The sequence below is a fragment of the Clytia hemisphaerica genome, unplaced genomic scaffold (genome assembly GCF_902728285.1).
Source record: "Clytia hemisphaerica strain Z4C2 unplaced genomic scaffold, Clytia hemisphaerica genome assembly, whole genome shotgun sequence".
Taxonomy (NCBI): Eukaryota; Metazoa; Cnidaria; class Hydrozoa; order Leptothecata; family Clytiidae; genus Clytia; species Clytia hemisphaerica.
Window position 1 is genome coordinate 466,625 of NW_027104057.1, and position 12,586 is coordinate 479,210.

The 12,586-nt window shown below is 35.6% G+C and overlaps 1 protein-coding gene across 1 annotated transcript; it reads right to left on the bottom strand.

Moving 5' to 3' along the window:
* Positions 1–552: 552 nt before the first annotated feature.
* Positions 553–5,518, bottom strand: LOC136812222 (uncharacterized). Its single transcript, XM_067068701.1, has 2 exons — positions 4,777–5,518; positions 553–677 (listed from the first exon to the last, which is right to left on the bottom strand). Exons 1-2 carry the CDS (start codon positions 5,516–5,518, stop codon positions 553–555), a joined length of 867 nt encoding a protein of 288 aa, XP_066924802.1.
* Between the last annotated feature and the right edge of the window lie 7,068 nt (positions 5,519–12,586).

Sequence of the window (12,586 nt, forward strand, 5' to 3'; positions counted from 1 at the left end):
CAACAAAAGATGATTCTTGAAAGTTGTATGATACTTTTTGAAATGTGCCTGTAACGTCGTGGAATAAGATTCCCTGGGGGACTTCTTCCCAAACGCCGGGAACGCTCAAAAAGTCAGCAGTAGTCTCCAGATGGGCTTGCCATTCGAAGGGCTTCGTTTCCAAGATTTGGAAAGGGACTAGTGTGTCCACAACGGCTGGGAGCTTGTTGAGGTTCTTTTGAACGATTTTCATACTTTCACATTCTTTATTGTAGCTTGTTTCCTCAACATACTCTCTGTGGACTTGCAACCTGGCGAAATACGTTTGGATCACGTTGTCCGGATGATGGTTCGTCGCATGTTTTGCAACAACTTTTAGAAAGTTGAAAGCCCTCTCTTCATCCTCCGTGTTTGCTGAAGCGAATGACATGGTGCGCTGTTGGTTCGCCGCGTGGTCCATCATAGCGTGGAAATACTGACCCTCCATCCTCCTGCTGGTCATCTTTTTCTTCTTGGATGGATCGAGATGTTGTTTTGACTTGATCCTCGTCATAAATGTCACATTGAACAAGCTTAGAATGCTAATCGGTGATCTTTGATGATGACCGGTGATCTTTTGGCTTCTTTGGCGTACAATGTCCCTTGGATTTCGAAAAACACTGAAAAGACGTCGTTGTTGATCTTATTTCTTAAGGCGACTGTACAATCGATCAAGGATTTTCTGTAATCACACCACGCTTGGCGTCTTTAAATGAAAACGATGCGTCTTTCGTAATTTCAAAGACAGCTCTCGATCGCGTTTCGCTAAATTGAATGGAAGCAACTCGTTCACGTTCTTCAAATGTCCTAGTGTTGTATGGAGTGGCTCGACGGCTAAGATCTCATAGTTTTAGAGATGGCATTTCTCTGAAACAGATTTTTTTAAATTTATTTTCTAATGAATAACTATTTCATCAAAAGGAAGACTTGGCAATTTCATATTTTAAATTATTAAAATTTTATCATTGCTGTGTAGGGATTAAGATATTGTATTTCTAAACTCAAAATGAATATCAGAACTTAATTTGTTTTACCTGGAGTCAATAGCGGATCGTGAAAAAGCAAAGCCGGTAGCCGAACTGACCCAGCGATTTTTTTTCTTAGGTTCTCCAAAAGGTCTTTTCTATCCTCAGATCTACCATAATCTTTTTCTCCTCGGTGATCTAGCAAACTAGTCGATAATTGGTTTCTAATGATAAACACTAGAAATCTTTTCCCACAAAATCATAGATAGTAGACATAAAAAAGAGTACATACGTTGTTAACTTTAATCTTTCAATTGTGGAGGCAAGAGTTTTCTGAGGACAGTATTTCACGTAAACTGTATCGCTCATTCTCTAAGCATCGACATCACAGGCCCAGCAAAAAAAATCGCCATCTTTCTGATTTCCTGCCTCAAGCTGACAGGCTGGAGCGTCACCTAGTAGTAAAAATGTATGTTAAATTTTTTATCGCAAGAAAAAAAAATGGTTTTCTACGCCAAAAATGTAGTGCTGAGATATAAAATATTTCAGTGGGAATTGATTATCCCCTGGAATTTAGCCAGATAAGTTACCTACCTTTAAAAAATCTCATTATGTCCCGGATCTCCTTGCCATCATGTTTTAAGCGTTTTGTTGAAAGTTCGATAATGTCTTTAAGGCGTAAACTGCTATAATTAAGCTGTGTTCAGGTGTCGATTGCGTCCGTGCTAACAACCCGGGGGGGGGTACTTAGGCAAATGGAGGGTACGGTATGTGCCGCCCTTAAGGGTACCTTTTTTGGACTTCCAAGGTCCCGCTAAGGGTCGGAAAAATCAGAAAATCAAATTTCAGTCCCACTAAGGGTCGAAAAATTGGAAAATTTCAACTTTTTACCCCCTGAAAGATCGAAATTTGGTCAAAATTGGTCAAATTTGTCCCGCTAAGGGTCGCAAAATTCCCAAAATTTTCCTTTGTTTTCTCCTTTTTAGTCCCGGTAAGGGTCCAAAGTTCGAAAGTCGGGCGGCACCCCCCCGTCAGCTCGCAACCCTAGTACCCCCCCCCCGGGGCTAACAAATACAATTCAGGTCTTTCGACATAGCTTTGAACAGATACTTTAAGTCCTTAAAGAAATATGTAATAGAAATACCACGTTACATTTTCTTATAAGAAGATTGCAACATATTCTTATAAAAAAAGCGTGTATTTCATTCAAAAGGCCGATATTTTAGTGTGCTTTTTTCACTTTATAAAAAAGTTTTGTGGCTTTCTCGCTTTTTCCTGAAGAATTGTCTTTTCTACATTTCACTCCTCCACAAAATTTTTTACAAATTATCGAGAGATGGATGGCATATTTAACGCGAGTGAAGCGAGACAAAAATCTACTTGCAGAGTCTTTTCGGACGACTCTGGTACAGTATAATTTTAATAACGATGCTCTTTGTGATAATATTTGACAAAATATTACGTCACGGGGACAGTACACAATTCAAATATGGTTAAAGATAAGCCACCCGGAGGAGGGCTAGAGTCAAACTTTGAAGAGATTTATTTTTTTATTTGATTGTGCTTTTGATCCACCCTTCGACTTTCAGTTCGTTCAGCTACAGCTTAAGTGGTGTGAGACGCTGGGTACCGGCTAGTTTTCTATATCATTATGAGTCAGCTTATGTCAAGAGAGAAATAGATTTTTTTCAGCATTATCTAGTCTAAAAGTAGAAAAATCAACGGATTAGTCAAATAAATCAAGAAAATCAAAAAATAACAAACTAGAAATTCACTATGCCCTCTTCCACAAAACGAACGATAAAGTGACGTTTAGTCTCACCAATGTAAATGCTGTTGCAAGCATTGCACGAAAATTTATACAAGAGCAGGGAATCGAAATTTCTAGACAATCGTTCTTTATACGAAAAGGCGATGAAAATTTGATTTGAAGTTTAGTTTCGGGTGCAAATTGACGGAAAATACTTACAAGCTTTTTCTTAATTTCTAGAGATTTCTTTCCAAGAAAAGTTAGTGTGATTGATAGTTCTTTCTTTTCAGAGGTTTCTTTGATACATTTCCGTTTAGTCATCGTCTTATCCAGGAAACTTTTGATACAGCGATCAATGAAAAAAAGCAACACATTATCACACATAATTCTACAGAATACGTAGATGGTGTAAATTTAAAATTTCTACAGATGTCTGTAGATTTACGGGTAGAATTATAATTCTACAAAATATGTAGATTCATATTTCTACAGACGTCTGTAGAATTACGGCAAATAAGTAGATTGCTACACAACAGAGTCTATATTGTATAGAAGGGTATATAGGGTAGAATTATTATTCTACAAAATATGTAGATTTCATATTTCTACAGACATCTGTAGAATTACGGCAAATAAGTAGATTGCTACACAACAGAGTCTATATTGTATAGAAGGGTATATAGGGTAGAATTATTATTCTACAAAATATGTAGATTTCATATTTCTACAGACATCTGTAGAATTACGGCAAATAAGTAGATTGCTACACAACAGAGTCTATATTGTATACACCACAATGAGTAATTTAGCGCTGACAAGTAAGGGCGAAGAATACAATGGGGTGGACTCTCTTTACGGTCGGGGCTGTGCACGGCGTAATACCGGATAAATATCGATCTAGACAGTTAGCCTAACTCGTCAGTTAGACTGGTTACTCGTCACTACAAATGTTCTTGGGTCAGGGGTTTGGAGCTCGAGTCTCGAGCGCGCACAAAGTGAAATCGTACCAGAATATCTACAAGATCAGTTGAATTCTATATTCTACATTATATGTCGATATTAAAGAGTGCCGTAATTCTACAGACGTCCGTAGAATTAAGAAAATTTATACATCTACCGGGTGCGTCAGAAAAAACTTTGGACGTTTGGTGAGCCACTGGGACCGAGCAAAGTCTTTTTGAAACTCAAAACCACTTTTATTAGAAAGAGGATAGTCTAACTTAAATTTTGAGGTATAGCTTTTTAAGTTGGGTAAAGTATTTCTCAAGTTATAAGCTTTTGAAGTTAAAATTCACTTTTCGAAAAGTGTAAAAAAAACGTCAAAAATGGGTAATTAAAATGTTGTGACAATAGACAGTGTTGTCGAGGCATTTTGAGAAAGAGAGATTTTTTTCCATACATCACACTCTTCACAGATAGATTCTCTCAAAAATTCACCAAAATAAAACTTTTAATTGTTGTTTTACAAATTCCCGCTCTGGTATGTTTTATTACCCAGTGGAAACATTAATGACATCGTTAAAAACGTGCACATCAGAACAAAAGAGAAAGAGAGAGATAGAAAAAAAGAGAACAAATTTAATCACCTGTCATCAAATAGCAATATCTCAAAAAGTTTTGTTTCAAATTTAATGAATGATACCTCAAAATTTAAGTTAGACTGTCCTCTTTCTAATAAAAGTGGTTTTGAGTTTCAAAAAGACTTTGCTCGGTCCCAGTGGCTCACCAAACGTCCAAAGTTTTTTCTGACGCACCCGGTACTTATTTTGTAGATTTTCTTGTGAGACTGGCCTGAAAAAAGCGGAAATTTATTCTTCATCCAAATGATTTTACGTTTTTGGATTTCATCATGAAAAGTTTTATAATTTGAACAAATCGTAAGCGTTTGATGCAGGAGAGTAGCAATTAAACCTTTCTTATAGGTTATCGGTAAAAAACTTTCATAATTCAGATAAACTCTACTGAATGTCTTTTTACAAAAAACTGAAGTAGAAAACTTTCCATCTGTTCTTGTAATTTTGATATCAAGAAAGGAAAGGTTACTTTCTTCTTCTTCTTCGTACGTAAACTTAATGTTTTTGTGTTTACTGTTAAGATAACGCCAAAACTTCTTGACTTTTTCACGATTGTCAAAAAGAAGGAAAATATCATCGACATATCTTCGAAAGAAGACAGGTTTGAATTGAACTGGGCAATGTTCTAGCCACTTTAATTCATGATAGCATAAAAACAAATTAGCTAACGTGGGTCCTAAGGGCGAACCCATTGCGACGCCATCAATTTGACTGTAGAATTTACCATTGAAAACGAAACACGACGATTTGGTTACGAAAGCAAGGAGACTTTTAAAATGCCGTTTCAGTAAACCTTTGACTTTCTTAAGCTTGTTATAGACTCTTTCAACGCATATATCAATCGTTTCGTCTAAAGGGATGTTTGTGAACAAGGACTGAATATCGAAGGACACCATGTAGAGATCAGCATTCTGTTCTACGATTTCATTAGCAAAACTGAACGAATCTTTGACTGTGTATTCGTTCATAGTATGTTCTTTTAACAACGGTACAAAAATTTTTGCCATATTATAAGCGCAAGTTCTAATGGTTGACAAAATGGGCCTGAAGGGCGGAAGTATAAAACCATTTGATTTGTCTTTATGAACTTTACAGAGTCCATACATAATTCCTGGACGAGTTCCAACAGGGTTGAGAAGTTTGTAATCATCCTCCGATAGATAATTGGATTCCAGCAATTCATCAAGACATTTTTGAATTTCGGCTTCCATATCAATAAGATGTCGAACTTCTTTGTTAACTTTGTGTTTTTTATTAATTCGACTTTGATGAACTTGGAAGTGTCACTCAGTAGCTATTTTTTTTATTATTTTATTCTCAACTTCAGTTGAGCTAGAATCTGAGAATGTCTGTCTGTCTGTGTGTGTGTGTGTGTGTGTGTGTGTGTGTGTGTGTGTGTCTGTCACAAAAACTTTGGGGCAGGCTGGAGACTTCAAAAATGGTCGGATTTGGCTGAAATTTTGCACACTTGTTCCTTGAGTAAATACGTGGGGGTGTTTTTTTCATTTTTTGAAATTTTCCAATTTTAAGGGCGTGGTCACAATATTTCGCCAAAACAAGGCTAAAACTTTGGGGCGCTGGAGACTTCAAAAATGGTCGGATTTTAAAACCCAAAATGCTATAATTTTTCTTAAGCCATTAAGTTTACAATTGGGCCTACGAATGATTTCAAAGATATTGAAGTTGAGCCAGTGCGGTTAGCACGTTCGACAGTGTTACGATTACACAACATCAACACGACGGGAAAAAAGCGCGGGAAAATAGAAAATGTAAACAAACATTTTGTAAACTTTAATTTTTTCTATCCAACATAAACAAGATGCCAACTTTTAGACAGAACAGAATCTATTTATTAGATACTCAAATGACAAATATGAGTAGATTCGCTGGATTTCGGTATTCGGGATTCGGGATTCGAAAAACGTCAATAAAATTTACTGACTAATGCTATTTACTTCAAAAAAACAGATGAGAGGCTTTATTATAAGGATTAAGAATTAGGGAAAAAATCCACAAAAAGGCATGGTTATTTCGTTATTTAGGGAAATTCCCTATTTCGATATTCAGCAATTTTTCAACAGTGAAACTTTGAAATGCTCTCCAGGCTTGGGAAATTGCTCAATTGACTCCAAACCAAAAAAAGGATGCAAGCTGACTGGTGTAGAAACAATGCCCACCAGTTAAGAAACTTCAAAAGGGTGTGGTTTTTTCGTGTTTCAGGGAAATTCCCCATTTCGGGATTGAAAATCGCTCATTTTTCAAATTTGGAGTGTTCTAGAAACTTGGGAAATGACTTTAAAGACCCCAAACCAAAAACAGATGCAAGCTTACATGAATATAAACAATGCTGAATAAGTGGTATGCCTAGAGAGGGCGTAGTCCCTAAAATCTTGATTTTCACCGTTTAAACCATTTAAAATTGCTGAATATCGAAATAGGGAATTTCCCTAAATAGCCACGCCCTTTTTTGGAATTGTTTTCCCTAATTCTTAATCCTTATAATAAAGCCTTTCATCGGTTTTTTATTTGAAGTCAAAAGCATTAGTCAGTAAATCTTTATTGACGTTTTTCGAATCCCGAATACCGAAACCCAGCGAATCTACCACAAATATCATTGACGATGAAGAATTTATTATACGACCTGAATAGGTCACATAACCCAGATTTGCCATACTGGAATTACGAAAATTTTGATTTGGACAACTTGTCAGATGAGGAATGCAAGGCTGAATTTAGATTCTTCAAAAATGATGTTTACAATCTCCAAGAAATTTTGAACATTCCTGAAGAAATTGTGTGCTACAATGGCCTAAAAGTTGATGGAATTGAAGCCCTTTCAATGTTTCTAAAACGTTTTGCATATCCATGTCGGTATATGGATATGATCCCAAGATTTGGCCGACCTGCCCCACAACTTTCCATTATTTGTCATAAAACCATGGATATAATTTACAACAGCTGGTCACATCTTTTAACAAGATTTAATCAAAATTGGCTTTCTCCGGCTAATCTTCAAAGATACCAACCAGGAGTCAAAGAACAGTATATAATGGTCACAAAAAGATCCATTCTCTAAAATTTCTAAGTGTGGCTACACCCAATGGACTCTGTGCCGATCTGTTTGGGCCCATAGAGGGTCGAAGACATGACAGTTATATGTTGGCTCAATCTAAATTATACCCTCTTCTCGTGCAGCATTCCAGAAATCTGAATGAAGATCCTTTGTGTATTTATTGTGACCCAGCCTATCCCCTAAGACCACAACTACAGTGTCCTTTCAAAGGGGTAAGAATAACACCTCTTCAAAGACAATGGAATTCAGCAATGAGTTCTGTTAGAGTATCTGTGGAATGTATCTTTAATGACATCATCAACTACTTTAAGTTCATAAATTTTCGAAAAAACCTTAAAATAACACTCAGTGCTGTGGGGAAAACGTACATTGTTTGTGTGCTGATGCAAAATGCAAGATCTTGTTTATATGGATCCATTACATCAAAGTTTTTCAAAATTGACCCACCCAGGATAACAGAATATTTTACATAATATCTTTCATTTTTGATCAAAAGTATGTTGTGTTTCTTCTTTATAAATAACGTTAAAATTTCTATATTACAAAAAACAAACTGTTCAAAAAAAACGTATAACATAATATATTTTTCTCTTATTTATAAATAATATTAAGATTTCTATTCTACAAAAACAAACTGTTCATAAAAAAATGTATACCAGATATCATTCTCTTATTTATAAATAATGTTAAAATTTCTATTCTACAAACACAAACTGTTCCAATATTTTGTCCCATTGTCCAAGTTAGTCAAACATTTTCTAGTTTTCAATTTTTTACAAGGTACCATAAAATTTGGAAAAAACAAGAAGATTGCCAGAGAACACTGTAATCATTTGTAATATTTATATAATTCCTTTTGGCTTAAAAAAAACAAAACTAAATGTATACCTTTCAATCCAGTAGATAACAGTGAATTAGGGGTAGGGGATAGAGTAACTTTTTTGGGGGGTATCTTCAGATCTTCTTCGCCTGGTGTTTTTTCTGTTCCATATAATGATAGAAGACATTTAAAAAAACATTTTTAATTTTATGCATTTTTGACGAATTCCAGCCCAAAAAAACTGCCCGGGGGGGGGCTTTTTTACCGAAAAATCAGCTTTTTTGATGTTTATTCTTCATATCTCTTCCAAAACTTGCTCAAATTCAAGATGTAGTGTTTTTTTATGAAAATTTAACCTATTGTGAGGCATTCTGCGCAATTTTTAAGGTCAGAAGTCCAAAATTGGCCGAACCCCCCTGGGGGTACTGATTCGCACTACAGTCAAAAGTTGGAAAAAATGACATTTTCTGGCCTTTTCAGGCCTGTAAATATGTCAAAACTATTGCAAATCTTATTTTTTTCACTTGCTGTACTAAATTTTATGAAGAAACAACAAAATAATCATATTGGATTGAAAATTGTGCCCGTTGGAGCCCTAAACGAGCTGTTTTAAGCCAACTTTGGGTAGCAAATGCTTTTTAAGGCCAATTTTGTAAGTTCATAAACTTTAGACTGATTGATTCACACCTCTGAAATTTTTAGAGATGGAAGTCTTCAATAAAGTCTTTAAACAAAATGAATTTCAATATTTTCACTTTTTTCAAAAAATCATAATGGCGTCTTCAAAAATCGCTTTTTAGCAAAAAAAATCATATTTATAAAAAAAAGCATTTTTTAAGGCAAGCTTCTACAAATTGAGTTTAAATGCTAATTGAAATTTTTTTTGCAGTGATAGTACTCTGGAGAAACTCCAGGGAAATCAAAATCATTTGGGTCTGGGATGCGTCTATGTCCCCCATTATGGAAATAAAATCCCTGCTAAGAGCCATTTTTCAGGCAGAAATCCATATTTGGACTGAAAAAATCTCTAAAGTGACAATAGGCATAGGCCTGAATTTTCTTGCAGTGATAGTATTCTGGTAATACTGCAGGAAAATCAAAGTCATCTGGGCTTGGGATTTGGGTATATCCACCATTTTGGAATTGAAATTCTTGCTAAAATGCAATATTTCAATCAAATCAACTTTTCGGACTTCGTCAGCAGCTAAAGCTTCATCTTGAATCTCTAAACTGTTCTGACGCATCCCGCATTGCTTGATCAAATTCGTTTTCTTCATCAACTTCTAGTCCTGAACCTTTATTACGTACTGATTCTTGTTTATTGAAAAAAATTTATTCCAAAACATTGTAATTGTCACGAACATATCGGTCTGTGACTTTGAAATATGGATGATCAATGCCGTTCAGATTCTCTGCAATATTTTTCCAAATTTGACCTCGTTCGGGTGTGCCTTTTTGATGATTCCATGGTTCATACATTAAGACTTCTCTCATAAAAATTATGTTGTGGTCGTCAGTCCATGGCCATTTTTGCATCCTGATTTTTTGAGAGAAAAAAAACAGTTTTAATAACCAGCTCAAATTTCAGACAACTAATTCTAAACAGTTTTCTGAGAAATAAAGCCACACAAATCATTTAAATCAATCCTAGAAATTCTAGTAGGTAAACAACCACCAGAAGAAGTTTTTACTTTTTAGAAGTTCTGAGAAATAATGGGGAAGAATTCTGAGAAAATCCCCCAAAAACAAACTCAGTTTCAAGAATTTTTTGCACAATGATGCATAATGGCAATGCTCAAATTGTGACGGAGCTTGATTTTCGGAAAAAAAATTTTCCGGCCGAAAATGCCGCAAATATCCCGGAAAAACTGTTTTTTTGGCACTTTCTCGAGATATTATCATTAGTTTTTTCAGATTTTTTGCTCAAAGATGCGTATTAACAATACCCAAAACATGGCCGAGTCCGATTTTTGAGAAAAAAAATTTTCCGGCCGAAAATGCCGGAAATATGCCGGATATTGCCGTTTTTCTGGATTTTCATTGGACTTTTTCCTTATTAGTTGTTTTTTCATTCAAAAACCGGAAAGACAGTATTTCTTGAATTTCTCGAGCTTTACTTTATATTTTTTAATGAAATTTTGCACACTGATGCAAAATTACAATACCTAAAATGTGACGGGAACCGATTTTCGAAAAACATTTTTTTCCGGCCAAGAATGCCGGAAATATGCCGGAAAACCGTTTTTTTTGACATTTTCTCGAATTTTCATCCTTATTTTTCTCTGATTTTTTTCAGAATGATGCGTATTCGCAATGCTCAAAACATGACCGAGTTCGATTTTTGAGAAAATGTTTTTTTCGGGCCAAAAAAGCCGGAAATTTCCGTTTTTGCAGATTTTAATTGGATTTTTTCGTTTCAAACATCATTTATAAGAATGTCCACGATTAAGCATGGTTCAATTTTCAATGAAACTGATTTTGGTACAGGAACTGTCTAAAAATCGCCAGAACAGCCGAGAATCGCTGGATCTATGAATTTCTCGAGTTGCTCTCGTATTATTCTGCATAGTCATACTATTGTTCTCATTTTTCAATTATCTTATGACATCAATCTTCAGGTAGGTCCATTCAGCATGTAGCTTGTTCATACTGGGCCCACCAAGTTTAGGGGTACTTTATACTCTTTTTAAGGATTTGTTGAGGAAAATATATTTCCATGTATGATATAATTTGCTATATCTCGTGAATAAATTGACCAATTGCTTTGAAACTTTGCAAAAAGTTTCATGATAAATTGGTGATTATCATTTTGTAGCAATTATTCAATAATTTGGATGGTTCGTACGAAAAAAAGGGTCGACAGTTTATCCAATGCAAACAAAACACCTGTGTAAAGAAGGGAAATTTTGATTGTAGTCGTCTGCTTGGGAGTATTACGAACCTGGGGGGTGGGGGCGGTACTATGGTTGCAAGCTGACGGGTATGTATCGCCCGACTTTCGACCCTCGGACCCTTAGTGGGTTTAAAATAGAGTAAACATTTTAATGAAAGTTTTGCGATTTTTACGACCCTTTTTGGGACTTTTTGAGGTCCCAAAAAAGCACCCTTAATGGCAGCACATACCCGTACCCTTCACTTGCCTAAGTACCCCTCCCCGGAACTACGAAAGGCTACGCTATCCATCATTAGTCCCATGAAGATATCGTGCAAGGTGAAATTTGCAGACCTGTTGCTAGTGCTGGCTTTCACTGTAACGGTCTTGTGGAAATGCAGTACCTTCAATCACGACTTTAAGTTTGAGTAAAACGTCAGAATAATTAAACACTACCTTCACAATAGTTTCTCCTGACTGAGTGGGGGGCGTACGAGGGTTGCCAACACCGAAATACCGACAGATTTTTCTTAAATCACCGTAATACCGACAAAATTTTCCTAAAACACCGACACCGACGTCTTTTAGAGCAAACCTAAGATTTTTATTCTTAGTACGAATGCAAAATCTCATGAGCGTAGTAGTGCACTAGTTCAGTTTTTCTTGGAGAAAACTATCGCCGATTCAAGGGTTTTAAATCTTTAAAGCTCAGTTTTTCAACGACTAGTGGATAAACAAATCCAGAATTTTTAGGGAACACTTTGAAGGGTTTAAAGTGCTATTTTTACTTTAGTGCTTACTTTAGTTGACTTTGAAGAAAAACATTTAAAAAGTTTTTAAAAGCCCTTAAGAAAATTTTTGAAGTGTGTTGCACAGTGTGCAGCACAGTTGAAATTGCAAGTGTGCAATCGTTTGAATGCACACTACTTTTCACACTATAGCGCACACCTCTTTGCACACTTCCTTGCACAGTTCTGCACATTAAATTTGCACACTAGGGCACATTGGGCAGCACACTTAATTGCACATTAATAAATGTGCAGTTCAGTGAGTAAAGAAGTGTGCAGTACACCTAATTGCACACTGGTTCGCACACTACTTTGCACACTGGTTTGCACAGTAATCTACACATTTTTGAATGTGCAGATTGATGATGGAGAACAGAATCTTTTACAGAAATCCAAATAAAAAAAAGTTATTTTCATCATTCCCAACTTTTTGTACTAATCACTGTCTCATCATTAAATCCACAAATATCAGGCCAAGCACATACCTTTTGATAATTATTTGTGATAAAGTTTAAAGAAGAAAAGATTTCCCTACTTTAAAAAAAAATTGTATATATTTGATAAAGAAACCTTTAAATTCAGGATATTCAGGATCTTTGTTTAAGTTCTATGAAAATTAGACTTACAGAATAAGCTTGTGAGAAAATTCAGCATCTTTTTGCTGGAAAACATCTAAGCTTATTCTAACCAATCTACTTTTCACGAACTCTCATGATCCAGGCACAA